Below are 21,766 nucleotides of genomic sequence, written 5' to 3'. Positions count from 1 at the left end.
CAAGACTGTATTAAAGACTCAAGTGTGTTGCCTCAGGAGAGAGAGCTGCTGAAGACCTTCCGGATCCCTGTGGACACATTTGTGACCTACGTGATGACCCTGGAGGACCATTACCATGGCAATGTGGCCTACCACAACAGCCTGCACGCTGCTGATGTCACACAGTCCACACATGTGCTGTTGTCCACGCCTGCACTGGACGTAAGTTCTACTGCACCTCCTCACCACAGAGCCAAGTCTAACACAGAGCCAGGCCTTAGACAGAGCCACATCTAACATAGAGTCAAGCCTTACACAGAGTCAAGCCTTACACAGAGTCAAGCCTTACACAGAGTCAAGCCTTACACAGAGCCGGGCCTTACACAGGGCTGGGGACACACCTACTGGATGTGGGCTCGTGTTCATGTCTGACAGAGGTGGGTAGATTAGTCAAAAATTCTACTTAAGTAAGAGTAACGTTACTTCAAAATATTATTACTCAAGTAGAAGTGCAAAGTAGTGGTCCAAGAAATTGCTCATGTAAGAGGGATAAAGTATTTTGGAAAACTACAACTCAATTAAGAGTAACTTAAAGAGTAACTGTTTGGACACAACATCTGATTTATAATTTGAAGGTCAAAACATTAAATAATGCACAAAATCTGGTATTTTCAAAGGACAGACACAAAAATGAGACAAACTAGATCATATTTGATGGAGCCCTGCAAGAAACACAAATGTTCAAATCATATTGTCAACATAAAGCTTTGGCCACTTTAGATTTACAGTGAGAAGGGGGACCACAACTTTTATTCAAGTAAGAGTACTTCAACTTCAAAACAAGTATTAATCTAGTAGGAGTAAAAGTATGGTGCTAGAAAAGTTACTCAAGTAAAGTGAGTAAATCTATCTACTACCCACCACTGATGTCTGATGTCTAAATGATTATAAATCATCCACTTTTTCTTCCAGCCATTTCATCCATAACATTCCTCTGCCCCATTTCCACCGCAGCAGCAGAACCATCAGCCTCCTCAGCCTCTCCATCTCCTCCTCTTCACCAGTGTCTAGGCCCAGACGGTGCCCCTAACAAACCCATCATTAGTGTTTCATTCAGGTCTTAATGGTTTTAACTAGAACTTGTCTTTAACAGTAACACTAACATTTCAGTGTTCTGGGGACTTGCATGTGTCAGTGCATCATGACTCTGTCCACATGATTGTTGTGGTTTGGTAAAGCTGAACTAAAGTTGTGTTGTGTTGTGTTGTGTGTGTGTGTTTGTGTGTGTCCCTGACCTTTTGTGTGCTTCTGTCATGGTGATTGGTGGTTTGTGTACAGCGCTGTTGTTGTGCTGCATATTTGTCTGATGAATGTTCTGACCTCTTGGTGTTCTTCTTCATGGAGGCCGTGTTCACAGACCTGGAGATCCTGGCCGCTCTTTTTGCTGCAGCCATCCATGATGTGGACCACCCCGGAGTGTCCAACCAGTTCCTCATCAACACCAGTGAGAACAAACATTATGTTCAATTAGATAAACCTTCAAGAAGCTTTACATTTTGTTCAATAGACACTGTATTACTTGCTTAGAATGTTTCACAGTATGGCATTACCTTATTTATCTACATGGAGACAAGAATGTAATGCCATCAAGCCAAGATACAGGCAAGATCTGTGGAGAGGCAACCCCATTCACAGTAAAGCCAAGTCTACTCTACTCTGCCCGGCCCTGCTTGGCCTGGTTGTGTTTCTATTGCTCTATAGAGTCTGGTACTGTATCCGTGGAAATTGCCCACAACAAATCGGTATCCATGGAAACCATATATTCTGCCAGCGCTCTGACCAATCTTGGCCTGGTTAGAACTACCTGGTACCGGTTAAGAAGAACTACTGTAAATGCTCAAAATCAGCTAAATGCAGCTAAAAAGGATGTGTCTTTTCTGAAGCATTTTTGAGAAACAACACCTCCCCCCTATAAACCTAAATAAAGGCCAAAAAAAAATGTTGTGCCTTACATTTCCAACAAAGCAATAACATCTCCATGGAAACAAGAAGGTGACTGTATCCCAAACAGAAGAGTTACAAGTTGCATTTTTAATATTTCAGAGCTTCCCCAAATGTTAATGCCCCTGATGTGTTTTGAATATGCACTTTGAACTGAAACTTGAGCTAAAAAAAGAAAAACAAAATTGTCTATCTAAAGACAATCACAATATTTGTCACAAACACAAAAAAGCTATTGTACATTTTCCCCAAATACTTCCTCATACTGACCTGAGTTGCGCCCGCAGACTCAGAGCTGGCCCTCATGTACAACGATGAGTCTGTGCTGGAGAACCATCATCTGGCCGTGGGCTTCAAACTACTGCACCAGGACAACTGCGACATCTTCCAGAACCTGACCAAAAGACAGCGCCAGAGCATGAGGAAGCTAGTCATCGACATGGTGAGCTGGACAAGGGGCATGGGGAGGACTAGACCAGGATTGGGGACTGGGGTTGACAGAAGTATTAAAAATCAGATATTAATCAATAATAAAACTACTATTGAAACTAGATACTCATCTGGACAAGTATCGATGCTAAAAAAGTCACAAAGAAATGAACTTTTCCTGAATAGCTTTACAATGATCTTGAGCTGTATCAGGAGTATTAGACACACAGACTAGTACACGCACATGGACCACTATGGAACCCACCTGGACGACAGTGCCTCTCCTGAGTGATGGTTGTGGTGTGTGCAGGTGCTCGCCACAGACATGTCCAAACACATGACTCTGCTGGCCGACCTGAAGACCATGGTAGAGACCAAGAAAGTGACTAGCTCTGGAGTGCTACTGCTGGACCACTACACAGAGCGCATCCAGGTAACACTACACAGACCAAATCCAGGTAAAACTACACAGAGCACATCCAGGTAACACTACACCCATCTAGTGCATCCAGGTAAAACTACACATAGAGTGCATTGCATCCAGGTAAACGCTACACCCAGTGCATCCAGGTAACATTCATTTATCTAAAATACAAAGCTAAAAATGCTTAATATGTTTCAGATTGCTCAAAGTAGCCACCCTTTGCTTTACAGTGCTGCAAACCCTGACTTCACAGGTGTGCTTTGTCAGGGTTCATTAGTGGAATGCCAAGAGTGTGTAAAGCAGTGATCAAAGTATAGGGTGGATATTTAGCAGAATCTAAAACCTAAGAGTTATCTCACACTTTTTGTTACTACTACATCATAACAATACAGTCATATTCATTCATAAGTTTTGTTATCTTCAGTGAGAATCTGCAACTTAAATAGCCATGAAAATAAAGAAAAAACATTATATGAAAAAACTGTGTCCAAACTTTTGTTGCCATGTAGGTGCTGCGTAACATGGTGCACTGTGCGGACCTGAGTAACCCCACCAAGCCCCTCCCCCTGTATCGCCAGTGGACCGAGCGCATCATGGAGGAGTTCTTCAGACAGGGGGACAAGGAGAGGGAGAGGGGCATGGAGATCAGCGCTATGTGTGACAAGCACACGGCTTCAGTGGAGAAGAGCCAGGTACACACACACACACACACACACACACACACATGTGTTTTAACCCATAACTGAACATTAAACCATGTTGTTAACTGATTTTTGTCTCCATAGCTTCAGTACTTTTTGTAAATTTTAGTCCCCACAATGAGATAACTACCAGCCTGCACACACAAAAATCTAGTCCAGATTAGGGCTGCAAGATTATTTATGATTTAAATGACCACGATTGATGCAATTAACTATGCAAATTAATCTGCAAATTATCTCTACAAACATGTTCTGAAATGTGATTCTTGTGTTAGATTTAAAGCTCCAGGATGTGATTAACTTGTCCACTCTGCAATGAATGATCTTTTAATATTAAATTTAATCAACATTCAGCCTTGGAGTTATATGGGACAAATTCAATGGCCGTTTTCTGAAAAAAGTATTTCCACCCATACGGACATAAAGATAACACCTCAAAGTAACACCTACACTCACCAAACTTTAAAGTCTTATACTTCATGAAGGTGTGGATGTTTTGATATTTAATTCCAAGTCTGATTTATTAAAGTTTTATTAAAAAAAAAAAGGTAAAATTTGAATTTTTAGGCCATTTTTCAGTGAGATTACATTTACTCAAATACTAAATAAGATCTAAAATGCTCTCTGTATATTTTTAGCATTTAATATGAGAACAAAATGAAGCAAAAAAAATTAAATCTGGCATAATCTATTTTAGAAATACAAATGTCCCAATTTCATCATCAATGACATGTCATCAATTTTGGCTGTTTATCGCATTAAATACTTTTTTTTAATATGAAAACTTTACATGATGAAAAACATGTAATACATTTGTTTCTAACCTGAGTAAACTACAGCAAAAGTTTCAAAGTTTCAAATTGATACCTCAAAATTTTTTATTTTTTTCCTATTCCATTGTAGTGTCTCACCTTCAATGGTTTGCAGAGATTTAAAGTTATTCCTCACTCACCTTTTGCATTCAGAGCATCCTCATAATTCACCAGTGCAGAGACCTTCTGCATTTACTCACGCTGCTATTGCCTCACACAGGTGGGCTTCATCGACTACATCGTGCACCCACTGTGGGAGACGTGGGCTGACCTGGTGCACCCGGATGCTCAGGAGCTGCTGGACACTCTGGAGGAGAACCGGGACTGGTACCTGAACACCATGCCCCAGTCACCCTCCCCTCCCCCGGACCGCCACCTACAGCACGACCGCTTCCAATTCGAACTCACCCTGGAGGACCTGCAACACAACAACCACAACCACGTCCCAGTGAGGAGGCCCCGGAGCCGCAGGGGTACCTGTGGGGCCCCTGAGAGCAACGGACAGGCAGAGATGGAGCCTGCGAGTGAACGGGTCAACCAGGACGAGGAGAACCACAACAGCCAACACAACGGACTGCAGGAGGACGAGCCAAGAGGAGACGAGGACAGGGAGGAGGGGCTTAAGGAGGAAGGCGAGAGGCCAGAAGAGGAGAGGGAGGAGCTGGAGGAGAAGATTGAGGGGCTAGAGGAGGAGAGAGAGGGGCCAGAAGAGGAGAGGGATGAGCTAGAGGAGAAGAGGGAGGAGCTAGAGGAGGAGAGAGAGGGGCTAGAAGAGGAGAAGGAGGAGCTAGAGGAGGGCAGGGAGGTACTTGAAGAAGAAGGAGAAAGAGAAGTGATGGAGGAGGAGGAAATAGAGGTGCCAGAGGGCGAGGAGGAGGGGCTTAGGGAAAAAGAGGTGGAGCAAAGTGAAGAGGGAGAAGGAGGAGAGGAAGAAAAAGAGGGAGAGGAAGCAGAAGGGCAAACTGAAGAGAAGGAGGAAGAAGTGGAGGAGAGAGAAGAAGAGGAGGAGGAAGGAAGAGAGGAGGAACATGTAGATGTTAGTGAGGTGGAGGGAGGAGAAGAGGAGGAGGAGAAGGAGAGGGAAGAGGAGGAAGAGGAAGGAGGAGCGGAGGAGAGAGAGGAAGAGGACACAGAAAGAGAAACTGAAGAAACTGAGACAAAGGAGGAGACAGAAGAGGAGGAGGGGAGGGAGGAAGAGAAGGAAGAAGAAGAGGAGGAAGAGGGTTAAGCATAATCTCCCCCAGGTGGTGCGGTGGCTGGTTCATTACCCCACAGGGCAGTACAGATGTAGCAGTGTCAGTTCCCTCTCACTAGTCGACAGTGTTGGTCTGCATACAAACCAATGCAATAACCATTCAACTCAGGATACAGTCAGAAGTCGTATGTGTGATTAACACCTGCAGCGCGAGGGTTCAAAACTAGGGCTGTTCGACGTTCATTTATCTGTCCGTGTTGTGTTCAGGAAATCGAGAATGTGATGTCATGGTTTCAGATGGAGCGCAGGGGCCACGGTTTTTAAAAGAAATATCCCAGTTGAAAATGCCACATTGATTTTGTGGCTTAGTCCTTTCAAATGACAACAGTCTCACCTTTTGGATTGAATAATGCCCTCTTTTTTAAGATATTGTCCAGGAAACTGAAAAAGTTGGTTTATTTATACTGACAGAGAAGACGTTGAACTTTGTGCCAGTTTTTGTTTCATATGGATAGGCCCAGTAATTACACAGATACTAACCATAAACCAGGTCAGACATCTGCATTTGAACAGTTCAAAGGTAAATTCTTCCATACATTTCTGAGATGTCCTCCAGCTCACTGTTAAATATGGACTCTTTACAGTGTTGTGATGTCACACCTTTTCCTGATGGGGCTAAGCGTGTACAGCCTTGACAGCAGCACTGTACAATAGATGTGCAGTCACGTCACCTGTGGTCAACGGTGTCTTTGCCCGATTTTGAATCTTACCTGATTTGGCACATTTTTTCTTACCGCACATGCCCAGATGGTTTGAAGTTGCTATAGTAAGCGTTATTTGGACAAATTTCAAAATGTAACTGTTTTACTGATAAGAACTTGCTCAAAGGTAAATGGTTTAAAAAAAATAATGCTTACTGTTAATAAGCCTTAGAAAACAGAGCAGGGCAAAGTCTGACTTCAGTAAAATGGCTAACTTTGATGATGATGGTCAAATACAGTCGTTCTTGTTTCTATTTCTAAGAATAAACTCTGTGAAACTGTCTAACTCTGATAAGCTTAGCAGTACTTGCGGCTACATCAGACAAAACCCATAATAAACATGTTTCAGAGAGTTAAACGAGTTCAATTAAAAAGGTGCCAAATCAAACCGGGTGCTAAATCGGGCAATGACAGGTAGGGTTACAAGTGTTTGTCATGTGACTGTTGCTGGGTGGAGTCACATGTGCTAGACATCATGTGACTCTTGGTGGGCGGGGTCACAGGTGCTAGCTAGCTGTTATGTGACCTGTGGTGGGTGTGGTCATATACTCACCTTTACGTGATCTGCGGTGGGCGAGGCTACACTTGTTTACTGTCATGACCTGTGGTGGGCAGGGTCACATGTGCTAGCTAACTGTTATGTCACCTGTGTTGGGCGGGGTTACATATGCTCGCCAGCTGTCATGTGACCTGTGGTGGATCTGTCTGATGAGGAAACACCAAATACTCCAGCGTAGCACCAACATGTCCAAGTGCGTCCATCCTCCATGTGTGTGGTGTACATGTGTCTGCCATTGGGGCGGGGACGTGTCCAGGGAAGCCATTTTGGATCTTGTAGCTGCACCTGTCCTCTGTACCTGTCCTCTCCTCCTCTTTCCCACTCTATACCGTCCCAGCGTCTGTTACTGCCTCTGTACTGTCCTAGAGTGTCCACTATTTGTCAAAAAGCAAAAAAAAACTCAACTGGAGTGTATTTCAATAAGAACTCCGCGGACTTCCTTCCTGTAGGGGCAGGCTCTGGTCTGGTCCTGGCCTATACTAACCCGACCGTGCTGGATTTGTCCTCTTGTCCTCTCTGTGGACACACCGTTGTCTGTGTCCCCATCTGTCCACATGCGTCCTAACACTTGTCTTAGCTTGGACACAGCGCCCCCACTCTCTCTCTAAAGCAATGACCAGTGGGACCAGGCCACTCAGAGGGGCTTCCACACCACATCTCCTCTTTGGTTTTGTACAATGTCTTTGGCACTTTAACTCCAGTGTGACACGTGTACATAGCAAACCTGTATTTTACTCTGCTGATGTCACAATAAATATGATCCGTAATGTTCCCTCTGATGTTTTTTTTAAAGAGATGAGAAAAGAGTCCAGAATGTGGCATAAAACAAAACCCAATTCTGACTTGTCGTCCAGCTCAGTTTTAAAGTATTGACAGTTTGCAGTGACATAAAAATGGAGGTGTGCTACATGTATATCTATGGCAGAATGTTTCTGCAGTTACCATGGTGACACGATGCACACATAGTAAATACAGCCAAATAAGTTATAACATGAAAAGACACAATAATACAAAATGGAGTTAAACACATTTTCAGGAGTGAACAAAAAAGGTGAGTAACTGAAAAACTAATGGCTAATGGGACTGTAATGTTATTTAAGAGCTTCCCCGTTGCAGCTAAATAAGTTCTTTATGGTCAGATTGTGTTAAAATAAAGATAAGATTAAAGTCTAACTTGACTAACAGAACTACAGACAAAGTAGAGCCTCCAGTTAGCATCAGACCCACAGAGAATGTTGATGACATCAGCTGGATTCTAGCAGATCAGAGCTGCCTTTGTATTTGGATAACATCACTGCATATTTCACCTTCCTCTGTAAAGTGACAGTGGCAGAGTGGTTAGCCTTGAGCTCACAACAACATGTGTGTGTAGTCCAGTGAGGTTAATTTTGTCTCCTGATAATTTATTGTATTTTTTTTTAGACCACTCGGCCACACTACCCAGATAAAAAAAAAGAAGACCAAACTGGGCAGACAGCCATCCACCAAAATGTCTTCACGATGTCTGTTATATGCTTTGTTTATAGCAGAAAAAGCATTGTCAGCTGTTATATAGACATACTGTCTCTGTTCTCAAAGAAGTACTTCCACTTGAATGAGCCATGAGGAAAATGAAGTCACCAACTGTGTTCCACTAAGACCGGGCACACATGTACTTTACCCTACAAGCGTGGTCACGCAGCACTTACTTTTCCACTAACACAGTCACTAACACTGTAACACAGTTTCTCCCTTCATATCTATCTGAAGGGAGGGGCTAACTACACTGGAACTGTATTACAACTGTATTATAACATCTATTGTCTCCAGTTTCACCTGAAACTACCCTATTCAGCCCTTAATGACCCTGCTATTGTTCTCATTGTTCTGGGTCTGAGGATGCAGTTATAGATGGAAGATAGATGATGTCTAAGGCCCCCTTTCCTGTTAAAGGAAGGATTCTCTTTCCTAACAAAAATAGCTTCTTTAAGTCCCGTCTCAAACCATTTTTTTTCTCTGGCTAAGCTCTGAACTTCACTATCTTCAGAGGAGTGGTTGGTGGCTTTGAGATGGAGATGTACGGCGCACTGGGGTCCAGAGGAACTACTCTGAATGGAGTAGACCACATTATCTAAGGCATAAGGCAGTGTGCCACCCGTAATCTGACCAGAGCTGAAGAAGCGGCTTGGATGAGCAGTGAAACGTCTTCACTCTTACAACGATTTGTCCATTTGAATCAGACCTGGACAACTGAGGGTCTACACAGGCAATGCTGCAGGTGTTCCTGAACCTCTGAAAACTCACTGAGCCTTGGCTTATGATGGAAACCATTGTCATTATACAGCAGAGTTTCCCATATGGTCTAGCGGTTAGGATTCCTGGTTTTCACCCAGGCAGCCCAGGTTCAACTCCCGGTATGGGGAAATAGTTGTGGAAGGTGGCAAAAAAAAATCATGTCTAGGAACAATAGGTGAATGTAGCTCGTGGTAGAGTGAATTTTTGCATATATGAGGTGCTCTAATCAATCCCCAGCATCTTCAAGGGCACAGTGTTGACAGCATAATCTGAAAATATAATAATATAATTTTAATGAGAGTCATAAAAGGAAACGCTTTACAGCCAAGACCGGATTTGAACCCATGCCTGCAGAGAGAATGAAGCCTAAACCCAGCACCTTACATTACTGAGTTGCAAATTTGCTATGGAGGGTTATGGTTTGGAAGGAATGAATGCCACGCACACGTATGTGAAACACACTGAAAGCACCATTAGACAAACATAAAACATAGACTGCGATGGCCGAGAATCGAACCCGGGTCAACTGCTTGGAAGACAGCTATGCTAACCACCATCGCCAGCTAGGTTCTAAAGCACATAGACATTTTGTTATCGTTGAGCTTTTGCTTCTACCACAGTGGTTCTTAACCTGGGTTCGATCGAACCCTAGGGGTTCTTTGAGTCAGTCTCAGGGGTTCGGCGGAGGTCAAGACACACACCCGACTCATGTGATTAGCGGACTGCGAGCGTCTCCAGACGTTGGCCAAATTCAACAAATGTACCCTTTGATGTGTCTATCGAAGTATCTGCCCAACTTAAATGAGCCGTTTGAACACTGCTCACGCCTCACAGACAGAGACACAGCTCACAGTCCTGCGTAAAGACAGAGCCCTGATATTCAGACGCTGTGCGCAGGAGCAGGAGGATCAGGAGGACGTAACTTTCGCCCGTCCCTCATGACGCGCTAAAAAGCTTGTCTGTAGATGTATAATGAAAATCCTGATAGGAAATCGCCACAGAAATCTATTTGATGTAGTAACAAGTTTATTATATCTGTGATAGATCTGCTCTTGTCTCCGCAATGACGTATCACGTATAACAGATCAGACATGTCGCCCAAAAGTAGAGCCCCAAGCGAGTGAAAATGAGCCAAAACAAAAGTCTTTGGAGAGCTTTTTAACAAAAGGGAAAAGGCCAACTGAGGAGCCAGAAGAGGAGACTACGACCTCCAAGAAAAAGGAAGTTAAATTTAAGAGACAATACCAGGAGTCCTACTTAAATATGGGTTTGTCGCCACAGGTGATTCTCACGCGCAGAGTCCGCACTGCGTAACATGCGGGAAAAGCAAATGAGGCAATGAAACCTTCAAAACTGCTTTGGCACATGGAGACTAAGTACCTGGGATTAAAAGATAAGCCTTTAGAGTTTTTTGAAAGAAACTGTGGAGCAGACCTAGACCTAATCACACTGCGGGTGTCATTGTCTCTCATCACTCCTGTCCTGGGACCACCTCATCCCAAAGACACAAGCGCATGGCTCCCTCCGATGCAGCGGTTTGGTGAGTTGTATTTTTTATGCACTTAACTTATTTTTGCCATATTTATCTGCCACGTGTAGAAGGCTTGTCCGTGAAAATAAAACCTACATTATTCCGTTGCATTATTATTATTATAATTCTATACTATGTTATCTTCATTTTAGATGTCAAAAAGTATTTGCGGCTCCCAGTGTTTTATTTTCCGTGGAAACTGGGTCCAAATGGCTGTTTGCGTGTTAAAGGTTGCCGACCCTGTAGCGTGATGGAAATTAGGTGATGTGTGTGTGTTAAAATGTTAAAAATAATAAATAGCATAAATACAATAAGTTCATTGTTGAAATACATAAGGTTAAAAATTAAAATAATTTCAGTGTGGTAGAATTAAAAAAGGTCATGTCTTTGTTAAAAGGTATATATGTAATTTGTTGTGAGTTCATGGATTTTATTGGTTTTATTCTTTGAACACAGTGATGTTAATGCACGATTCATTTTGTGCACCAGTAAAACATACATATGTCTTGAATTTGAAAAAACAAACAAAACAAAACAATTCCATAAACAAGGGTTCGGTGAATGTGCATATGAAACCGTTGGGGTTCAGTACCTCCAACAAGGTTGAGAACCACTGTTCTATCAGTTTCCTTCGACATTGCCCCTTTGGTCATGCCAGCGAGTTGCTGTGGCCGAGTGGTTAAGGCGATGGACTAGAAATCCATTGGGGTTTCCCCACGCAGGTTCGAATCCTGCCAGCAACGCTGATGCTTTCCTTTGTACAATAAACCAATGTCTTCTTTCTAAAAGAGTTCAGCAACAGCTTCTCCAGTTCAAGTTGGAGAACTTGGCACAAGTGGAAGTACTTCTTCTTTGAAAACACAGTCAGTATGTCTATATTACAGCTGAGAATGCTTTTTCTGCTCTAAACAAAGCATATACCAGACATTGTGAAGACATTTTGGTGGATGGCTGTCTGCCCAGGTTGGTCTTTCCTTCCTTTCCTGTGTTATCACTGTGTGATGACAGAGTAAGATCTATATGTGAAGACACTGAAGTCACTGACGTGGCTGTGTTATCACTATGCCAAAGGGTTATCAAAATCCCTTCAGTGTTGAGTGCACTGACTTGATACTGGCTTGCTTCTTTGTTGTTTTGGCCGAGAGGTAAAGGCGACGGACTTGAAATCCATTTGGGGCCTTCCCCTCCCCCCACGTTCGAATCCTGCCAGCAACGGCTTCTCCTGCTAAACTTGGACAACTTGGCAGTCATTTTGTTATCGTTGAGCTTTTGCTTCTATCAGTTTCCTTCGACATTGCCCCTCCTGCCAACAACGAGAGGCTTTCTTTTGTACAATAAGCCAATGTCTTCTTTCTAAAAGAGTTCAGGAGGCCAGATACTCAATGACAATGCTTGAGCTTCTCCAGTTTAAACTGTATAAACACCAAGCTTCCTTGTTAAGCTTAGCAGAGAGCAAACCAGACTGCACCTTGGCAGTGGTGGGATTTGAACCCACGCCTCCGAAGAGACTGGAGCCTTAATCCAGCGCCTTAGACCACTCGGCCACACTACCACATGACAACCACTTTACTGTGAGATCACTGAGTCAACTCTCTGTGTGATCTCACTGTAAGGTTTGAATCCTGCCAGCAACAGCTTCTCCAGTTCACGTTGGAGAACTTGGCACAAATGGAAGTACTGCTTCTTTGAAAACAGAGACAGTATGTCTATATAACAGCTGAGAATGCTTTTTCTGCTCTAAACAAAGCATCTAGCAGACATCGTGGAGACATTTTGGTGGATGGCTGTCTGCCCAGGTTGGGCTTTCTTTCCTTTCCGGGTAGTGTGGCCGAGTGGTCTAAGGCGCTGGATTTAGGCTCCAGTCTCTCTGGAGGCGTGGGTTCAAATCCCACCACTGCCATAAAAGGGGGTTCTTTTTATGACTCTCATTGAAACTATTCCTATCCACAAGTCAAGTCAAGACCATTGAGCTACATCCCCTATGCATTTTAGAAATGACAACAACAACTTGGTTAACTGATTGGAAACGCGGCCAAAAAGATTGTCTGGAATGAAATCAGCACATCTTTGCTTCTTGGAGCCTTAATCCAGCACCTTAGACCACTCGGCCACACCACCACGTGACTGCAGCGTTACTGTGAGATCACTGAGTCACCTCTCTGTGTGATCTTACTGTAAGGTTTGAAATCCGTTTGGGTCCCAGATTTGAAATCTGCCAGCAACAGCTTCTCCAGTTCAAGTTGGAGAACTTGGCACAAGTTATTTTATCAATGAGCTTTTGGTTACATCCGTTTCCTTTTTGAACTGCATGCATGAGAATTTTTGTGGCCAAGTGGTTAAGGCGATGGACAAGACATCCATTGGGGCTTCCCTGTGCAGTTTGGAATCCTGCCAACACTGGCCGTGTCCCAATTCGCCAAACTGGCCTTAGGATCACGATTGGAAGTGTGCGTCGAAGGGCGGTTACGTAATTTCCGGCGCGACAAGGGCTGTCCCATTTCAACCCACCCTACTGAATGCACCCACAAACCTGCCCTCCCCTTTCCACCGTTTCCATGGAGATCGGACGTGGCCGAAGCGTGCATCCGTGCACACTTCACGCACTTCTATATCCCATCATGCACCGCAACTACGCAAAAAAGAGAAGAAAATGGAGTCCGCTGCGCAATACACATTCAAATGTTCGTACTGGTTTACCTCATCTACAACAGTGTGACATGAAACTGTTAAATCTGAATAAAGATAAGTACAGGCCGTGTGTTTGATGATTAAAAAGGAGGGGAGGTACGTGGAATAAAGGAATGTGCAGTTATTGCTAGACAATAAGAAGACATTATTATCATGAGAAATTATTATTGCAATAAGAATAATGTAAGAATGTTCGTTTCTATTGTAAGCGTCAAAGACCAAGAGACTTAAACATAAAGTCAGAAGGTTTAATGAGTTCCACACAGGTAATGTGAACAATGAAGCAACGGACTCTCCAGAAAGGACAGAAGAGAGTCCTGAGACGTGCACAAAATCTTCATGTGTTCCGGTACATTCCATACGTCTGCGCCCCTCTTGGGCATGTGTCATTTACCTTCGTGTTAGTAAATCAAGATACTAGTTTGATGTAGCTCTGCACTGCTAGAAAATACTTTACAATAATAATATGAAAAGAACTGGCACGGCATAGAAGGGAAACAGTGCCCTCTACTGTTATTAAAGTGGTGTAGCAACTGGCCAAAATACCGAATGTTAAACTGCAATATCCCACTATATGTACAACCAATCAGTGTTCTCTGGTTTATAGACAATGAATGTAAAAATTATATCGTTACCTCTGTCTCTGTTACTACGTTTTCACAAGGGATATTTTGTTAAATTTATGAAGTAGCTACGATTCAGAAAAAAATCGCCTTGAAACTTATATTTGCCTATTAATATTCAATCTAAACAAAAAGAAACAGCTGTGACGACGACATCTTGACTTTTCTTCTATTAAATAATAAATCATTAAAAATAACGTACGTATCGTACGCTCAAAGACAGCGGTGGAAGTGCGGTCCCTGGTTTAGGCCTGTCCCACTTCAGCAAGATGGCGGCTACACTGAGGAGGACACAATCTCGATCCGGAAGCTTGAAACCACACTTTGAGGAGTACCTCGAAGGGTCCCTTCAAAAGGTGCATTTGGCGAATTGAGACACGGCCAATGAGCGCCTTCTTTTTGTACATTTATGAGGTGTGTGAGGTTAAAAATAAAACCAAATTGTGTTCTCCAATTCTTTTCTTATGAAAGACCAAACAGAGATCACCACAATTTCCCTCAATGTAGTGCACAACATCACTGTACTTGATTAGTAAAGCAGCCAATAGGTTAAACAACACCTTCATCATATTCCTTATGATCTAACAGGATTCCTGGCTTTTCTACGTGCTTTCAATCCCAGCTAGCGATGGTGGTATAGTGGTTAGCATAGCTGCCTTCCAAGCAGTTGACCCGGGTTCGATTCCCGGCCGTCGCAGTGTACATTTTATGTTTGTCTAATGGTGCTTTCAGTGTGTTTCACGTACGTGTGCGTGGCATGCATTCCTTCCAAACCATAGCCCTCCATAGCAAATTTGCACCTCAGTAATGTAAGGTGCTGGGTTTAGGCTCCATTCTCTCTGGAGGCATGGGTTCAAATCCAGTCTTTGCTGTAAAGTGTTTTCTTTTATGACTCTCATTAAAATTATATTATTATATTTTCAGATTATGCTGTCAACACTGTGCCCTTGAAGATGCTGGGGATTGATTAGAGCACCTCATATATGCAAAAATTCACTCTACCACTGAGCTGTATCCATCTATTGTTTCTAGACATTATTTTTTTTGCCACCTTCAGCTACTACTTTCCCATACCGGGAGTTGAACCCGGGCCGCCTGGGTGAAAACCAGGAATCCTAACCGCTAGACCATATGGGAAACTCTGCTGTATAAAGACAACGGTTTCCATCATAAGCCAAGGCTCAGTGAGTTTTCAGCAGTTAAGGAACACCTGCAGCATTGCCTGTGTAGACCCTCAGTTGTCCAGGTCTGATCCAAATGGACAAATCGTTGTAAGAGTGAAGACATTTCACTGCTCATCCAAGCCGCTTCTTCAGCTCTGGTCAGATTACGGGTGGCACACTGCCTTATGCCTTAGATAATGTGGTCTACTCCATTCAGAGTAGTTCCTCTGGACCCCAGTGCGCCGTACATCTCCATCTCAAAGCCACCAACCACTCCTTTGAAGATAGTGAAGTTCTGATCTTAGCCAGAGAAAAGAAATGGCTTGAGACGGGACTTAAAGAAGCTATTTTTGTTAGGAAAGAGAATCCTTCCTTAAACAGGAATGGGGGCCTTAGACATCATCTTTCCCCCATATATAACTGCATCCTCAGACCCAGAACAATGAGAACAATAGCAGGGTCATTAAGGGCTGAATAGGGTAGTTTCAGGTGAAACTGGAGACAATAGATGTTTACAGTTCCAGTGTAATAAGCTCCTCCCTCCAGATAGATATGAAGGGAGAAATGTGGCTGTGTTATCACTGTGTGATGACAGTGTAAGGTCTATATGTGAAGACACTGAAGTCACTGACGTGGCTGTGTTATCACTATGCCAAAGGGTTATCAGAATCCCTTCAGTGTCGAGTGCACTGACTTGATACTGGCTTGCTTCTTTGTTGTTTTGGCCGAGAGGTAAAGGCGACGGTCTTGGAATCCATTTGGGGCCTTCCCCTCCCCCCACGTTTGAATCCTGCCAGCAATGGCTTCTCCTGCTAAACTTGGACAACTTGGCAGTCATTTTGTTATCGTTGAGCTTTTGCTTCTACCACAGTGGTTCTTAACCTGGGTTCGATCGAACCCTAGGGGTTCTTTGAGTCAGTCTCAGGGGTTCGGCGGAGGTCAAGACACACACCCGACTCATGTGATTAGCGGACTGCGAGCGTCTCCAGACGTTGGCCAAATTCAACAAATGTACCCTTTGATGTGTCTATCGAAGTATCTGCCCAACTTAAATGAGCCGTTTGAACACTGCTCACGCCTCACAGACACAGACACAGCTCACAGTCCTGCGTAAAGACAGAGCCCTGATATTCAGACGCTGTGCGCAGGAGCAGGAGGATCAGGAGGACGTAACTTTCGCCCGTCCCTCATGACGCGCTAAAAAGCTTGTCTGTAGATGTATAATGAAAATCCTGATAGGAAATCGCCACAGAAATCTATTTGATGTAGTAACAAGTTTATTATATCTATGATAGATCTGCTCTTGTCTCCGCAATGACGTATCACGTATAACAGATCAGACATGTCGCCCAAAAGTAGAGCCCCAAGCGAGTGAAAATGAGCCAAAACAAAAGTCTTTGGAGAGCTTTTTAACAAAAGGGAAAAGGCCAACTGAGGAGCCAGAAGAGGAGACTACGACCTCCAAGAAAAAGGAAGTTAAATTTAAGAGACAATACCAGGAGTCCTACTTAAATATGGGTTTGTCGCCACAGGTGATTCTCACGCGCAGAGTCCGCACTGCGTAACATGCGGGAAAAGCAAATGAGGCAATGAAACCTTCAAAACTGCTTTGGCACATGGAGACTAAGTACCTGGGATTAAAAGATAAGCCTTTAGAGTTTTTTGAAAGAAACTGTGGAGCAGACCTAGACCTAATCACACTGCGGGTGTCATTGTCTCTCATCACTCCTGTCCTGGGACCACCTCATCCCAAAGACACAAGCGCATGGCTCCCTCCGATGCAGCGGTTTGGTGAGTTGTATTTTTTATGCACTTAACTTATTTTTGCCATATTTATCTGCCACGTGTAGAAGGCTTGTCCGTGAAAATAAAACCTACATTATTCCGTTGCATTATTATTATTATAATTCTATACTATGTTATCTTCATTTTAGATGTCAAAAAGTATTTGCGGCTCCCAGTGTTTTATTTTCCGTGGAAACTGGGTCCAAATGGCTGTTTGCGTGTTAAAGGTTGCCGACCCTGTAGCGTGATGGAAATTAGGTGATGTGTGTGTGTTAAAATGTTAAAAATAATAAATAGCATAAATACAATAAGTTCATTGTTGAAATACATAAGGTTAAAAATTAAAATAATTTCAGTGTGGTAGAATTAAAAAAGGTCATGTCTTTGTTAAAAGGTATATATGTAATTTGTTGTGAGTTCATGGATTTTATTGGTTTTATTCTTTGAACACAGTGATGTTAATGCACGATTCATTTTGTGCACCAGTAAAACATACATATGTCTTGAATTTGAAAAAACAAACAAAACAAAACAATTCCATAAACAAGGGTTCGGTGAATGTGCATATGAAACCGTTGGGGTTCAGTACCTCCAACAAGGTTGAGAACCACTGTTCTATCAGTTTCCTTCGACATTGCCCCTTTGGTCATGCCAGCGAGTTGCTGTGGCCGAGTGGTTAAGGCGATGGACTAGAAATCCATTGGGGTTTCCCCACGCAGGTTCGAATCCTGCCAGCAACGCGATGCTTTCCTTTGTACAATAAACCAATGTCTTCTTTCTAAAAGAGTTCAGCAACAGCTTCTCCAGTTCAAGTTGGAGAACTTGGCACAAGTGGAAGTACTTCTTCTTTGAAAACACAGTCAGTATGTCTATATTACAGCTGAGAATGCTTTTTCTGCTCTAAACAAAGCATATACCAGACATTGTGAAGACATTTTGGTGGATGGCTGTCTGCCCAGGTTGGTCTTTCCTTCCTTTCCTGTGTTATCACTGTGTGATGACAGAGTAAGATCTATATGTGAAGACACTGAAGTCACTGACGTGGCTGTGTTATCACTATGCCAAAGGGTTATCAAAATCCCTTCAGTGTTGAGTGCACTGACTTGATACTGGCTTGCTTCTTTGTTGTTTTGGCCGAGAGGTAAAGGCGACGGACTTGAAATCCATTTGGGGCCTTCCCCTCCCCCCACGTTCGAATCCTGCCAGCAACGGCTTCTCCTGCTAAACTTGGACAACTTGGCAGTCATTTTGTTATCGTTGAGCTTTTGCTTCTATCAGTTTCCTTCGACATTGCCCCTCCTGCCAACAACGAGAGGCTTTCTTTTGTACAATAAGCCAATGTCTTCTTTCTAAAAGAGTTCAGGAGGCCAGATACTCAATGACAATGCTTGAGCTTCTCCAGTTTAAACTGTATAAACACCAAGCTTCCTTGTTAAGCTTAGCAGAGAGCAAACCAGACTGCACCTTGGCAGTGGTGGGATTTGAACCCACGCCTCCGAAGAGACTGGAGCCTTAATCCAGCGCCTTAGACCACTCGGCCACACTACCACATGACAACCACTTTACTGTGAGATCACTGAGTCAACTCTCTGTGTGATCTCACTGTAAGGTTTGAATCCTGCCAGCAACAGCTTCTCCAGTTCACGTTGGAGAACTTGGCACAAATGGAAGTACTGCTTCTTTGAAAACAGAGACAGTATGTCTATATAACAGCTGAGAATGCTTTTTCTGCTCTAAACAAAGCATCTAGCAGACATCGTGGAGACATTTTGGTGGATGGCTGTCTGCCCAGGTTGGGCTTTCTTTCCTTTCCGGGTAGTGTGGCCGAGTGGTCTAAGGCGCTGGATTTAGGCTCCAGTCTCTCTGGAGGCGTGGGTTCAAATCCCACCACTGCCATAAAAGGGGGTTCTTTTTATGACTCTCATTGAAACTATTCCTATCCACAAGTCAAGTCAAGACCATTGAGCTACATCCCCTATGCATTTTAGAAATGACAACAACAACTTGGTTAACTGATTGGAAACGCGGCCAAAAAGATTGTCTGGAATGAAATCAGCACATCTTTGCTTCTTGGAGCCTTAATCCAGCACCTTAGACCACTCGGCCACACCACCACGTGACTGCAGCGTTACTGTGAGATCACTGAGTCACCTCTCTGTGTGATCTTACTGTAAGGTTTGAAATCCGTTTGGGTCCCAGATTTGAAATCTGCCAGCAACAGCTTCTCCAGTTCAAGTTGGAGAACTTGGCACAAGTTATTTTATCAATGAGCTTTTGGTTACATCCGTTTCCTTTTTGAACTGCATGCATGAGAATTTTTGTGGCCAAGTGGTTAAGGCGATGGACAAGACATCCATTGGGGCTTCCCTGTGCAGTTTGGAATCCTGCCAACACTGGCCGTGTCCCAATTCGCCAAACTGGCCTTAGGATCACGATTGGAAGTGTGCGTCGAAGGGCGGTTACGTAATTTCCGGCGCGACAAGGGCTGTCCCATTTCAACCCACCCTACTGAATGCACCCACAAACCTGCCCTCCCCTTTCCACCGTTTCCATGGAGATCGGACGTGGCCGAAGCGTGCATCCGTGCACACTTCACGCACTTCTATATCCCATCATGCACCGCAACTACGCAAAAAAGAGAAGAAAATGGAGTCCGCTGCGCAATACACATTCAAATGTTCGTACTGGTTTACCTCATCTACAACAGTGTGACATGAAACTGTTAAATCTGAATAAAGATAAGTACAGGCCGTGTGTTTGATGATTAAAAAGGAGGGGAGGTACGTGGAATAAAGGAATGTGCAGTTATTGCTAGACAATAAGAAGACATTATTATCATGAGAAATTATTATTGCAATAAGAATAATGTAAGAATGTTCGTTTCTATTGTAAGCGTCAAAGACCAAGAGACTTAAACATAAAGTCAGAAGGTTTAATGAGTTCCACACAGGTAATGTGAACAATGAAGCAACGGACTCTCCAGAAAGGACAGAAGAGAGTCCTGAGACGTGCACAAAATCTTCATGTGTTCCGGTACATTCCATACGTCTGCGCCCCTCTTGGGCATGTGTCATTTACCTTCGTGTTAGTAAATCAAGATACTAGTTTGATGTAGCTCTGCACTGCTAGAAAATACTTTACAATAATAATATGAAAAGAACTGGCACGGCATAGAAGGGAAACAGTGCCCTCTACTGTTATTAAAGTGGTGTAGCAACTGGCCAAAATACCGAATGTTAAACTGCAATATCCCACTATATGTACAACCAATCAGTGTTCTCTGGTTTATAGACAATGAATGTAAAAATTATATCGTTACCTCTGTCTCTGTTACTACGTTTTCACAAGGGATATTTTGTTAAATTTATGAAGTAGCTACGATTCAGAAAAAAATCACCTTGAAACTTATATTTGCCTATTAATATTCAATCTAAACAAAAAGAAACAGCTGTGACGACGACATCTTGACTTTTCTTCTATTAAATAATAAATCATTAAAAATAACGTACGTATCGTACGCTCAAAGACAGCGGTGGAAGTGCGGTCCCTGGTTTAGGCCTGTCCCACTTCAGCAAGATGGCGGCTACACTGAGGAGGACACAATCTCGATCCGGAAGCTTGAAACCACACTTTGAGGAGTACCTCGAAGGGTCCCTTCAAAAGGTGCATTTGGCGAATTGAGACACGGCCAATGAGCGCCTTCTTTTTGTACATTTATGAGGTGTGTGAGGTTAAAAATAAAACCAAATTGTGTTCTCCAATTCTTTTCTTATGAAAGACCAAACAGAGATCACCACAATTTCCCTCAATGTAGTGCACAACATCACTGTACTTGATTAGTAAAGCAGCCAATAGGTTAAACAACACCTTCATCATATTCCTTATGATCTAACAGGATTCCTGGCTTTTCTACGTGCTTTCAATCCCAGCTAGCGATGGTGGTATAGTGGTTAGCATAGCTGCCTTCCAAGCAGTTGACCCGGGTTCGATTCCCGGCCGTCGCAGTGTACATTTTATGTTTGTCTAATGGTGCTTTCAGTGTGTTTCACGTACGTGTGCGTGGCATGCATTCCTTCCAAACCATAGCCCTCCATAGCAAATTTGCACCTCAGTAATGTAAGGTGCTGGGTTTAGGCTCCATTCTCTCTGGAGGCATGGGTTCAAATCCAGTCTTTGCTGTAAAGTGTTTTCTTTTATGACTCTCATTAAAATTATATTATTATATTTTCAGATTATGCTGTCAACACTGTGCCCTTGAAGATGCTGGGGATTGATTAGAGCACCTCATATATGCAAAAATTCACTCTACCACTGAGCTGTATCCATCTATTGTTTCTAGACATTATTTTTTTTGCCACCTTCAGCTACTACTTTCCCATACCGGGAGTTGAACCCGGGCCGCCTGGGTGAAAACCAGGAATCCTAACCGCTAGACCATATGGGAAACTCTGCTGTATAAAGACAACGGTTTCCATCATAAGCCAAGGCTCAGTGAGTTTTCAGCAGTTAAGGAACACCTGCAGCATTGCCTGTGTAGACCCTCAGTTGTCCAGGTCTGATCCAAATGGACAAATCGTTGTAAGAGTGAAGACATTTCACTGCTCATCCAAGCCGCTTCTTCAGCTCTGGTCAGATTACGGGTGGCACACTGCCTTATGCCTTAGATAATGTGGTCTACTCCATTCAGAGTAGTTCCTCTGGACCCCAGTGCGCCGTACATCTCCATCTCAAAGCCACCAACCACTCCTTTGAAGATAGTGAAGTTCTGATCTTAGCCAGAGAAAAGAAATGGCTTGAGACGGGACTTAAAGAAGCTATTTTTGTTAGGAAAGAGAATCCTT

At 43.3% G+C, this 21,766-nt stretch overlaps 1 protein-coding gene and 10 non-coding genes across 11 annotated transcripts in view; 7 read left to right on the top strand and 4 right to left on the bottom strand.

The window, feature by feature from the left end:
- LOC117372012 (cAMP-specific 3',5'-cyclic phosphodiesterase 4C-like) overlaps positions 1-21,203 on the top strand; it is a 28,512-nt gene extending 7,309 nt beyond the window's left edge. Inside the window, exons 11-17 of the mRNA XM_033967762.2 lie at positions 37-201; positions 1,384-1,483; positions 2,268-2,422; positions 2,720-2,842; positions 3,343-3,525; positions 4,567-4,978; positions 21,157-21,203. Of these exons, the coding sequence (XP_033823653.1) occupies positions 37-201; positions 1,384-1,483; positions 2,268-2,422; positions 2,720-2,842; positions 3,343-3,525; positions 4,567-4,978; positions 21,157-21,203 (1,185 nt within the window). The remainder of the gene's footprint in view (positions 1-36; positions 202-1,383; positions 1,484-2,267; positions 2,423-2,719; positions 2,843-3,342; positions 3,526-4,566; positions 4,979-21,156) is intronic.
- trnas-aga (transfer RNA serine (anticodon AGA)) lies at positions 11,328-11,409 on the top strand. The gene has a single exon. It is a non-coding gene; the product is annotated as a tRNA-Ser (tRNA).
- Positions 12,137-12,218, bottom strand: trnal-aag (transfer RNA leucine (anticodon AAG)). Its single transcript has one exon. It is a non-coding gene; the product is annotated as a tRNA-Leu (tRNA).
- On the top strand, positions 12,485-12,566 carry trnal-uag (transfer RNA leucine (anticodon UAG)). The gene has a single exon. It is a non-coding gene; the product is annotated as a tRNA-Leu (tRNA).
- On the top strand, positions 14,603-14,674 carry trnag-ucc (transfer RNA glycine (anticodon UCC)). The gene has a single exon. It is a non-coding gene; the product is annotated as a tRNA-Gly (tRNA).
- On the bottom strand, positions 15,043-15,114 carry trnae-uuc (transfer RNA glutamic acid (anticodon UUC)). The gene has a single exon. It is a non-coding gene; the product is annotated as a tRNA-Glu (tRNA).
- trnas-aga (transfer RNA serine (anticodon AGA)) lies at positions 17,584-17,665 on the top strand. The gene has a single exon. It is a non-coding gene; the product is annotated as a tRNA-Ser (tRNA).
- On the bottom strand, positions 18,392-18,473 carry trnal-aag (transfer RNA leucine (anticodon AAG)). The gene has a single exon. It is a non-coding gene; the product is annotated as a tRNA-Leu (tRNA).
- trnal-uag (transfer RNA leucine (anticodon UAG)) lies at positions 18,740-18,821 on the top strand. Its single transcript has one exon. It is a non-coding gene; the product is annotated as a tRNA-Leu (tRNA).
- trnag-ucc (transfer RNA glycine (anticodon UCC)) lies at positions 20,858-20,929 on the top strand. The gene has a single exon. It is a non-coding gene; the product is annotated as a tRNA-Gly (tRNA).
- Positions 21,204-21,297: 94 nt separating the features above from the next.
- Positions 21,298-21,369, bottom strand: trnae-uuc (transfer RNA glutamic acid (anticodon UUC)). Its single transcript has one exon. It is a non-coding gene; the product is annotated as a tRNA-Glu (tRNA).
- Between the last annotated feature and the right edge of the window lie 397 nt (positions 21,370-21,766).

Source organism: Periophthalmus magnuspinnatus, chromosome 1, assembly GCF_009829125.3.
Source record: "Periophthalmus magnuspinnatus isolate fPerMag1 chromosome 1, fPerMag1.2.pri, whole genome shotgun sequence".
Taxonomy (NCBI): Eukaryota; Metazoa; Chordata; class Actinopteri; order Gobiiformes; family Gobiidae; genus Periophthalmus; species Periophthalmus magnuspinnatus.
This window is presented reverse-complemented; position numbering and strand designations above follow the sequence as displayed.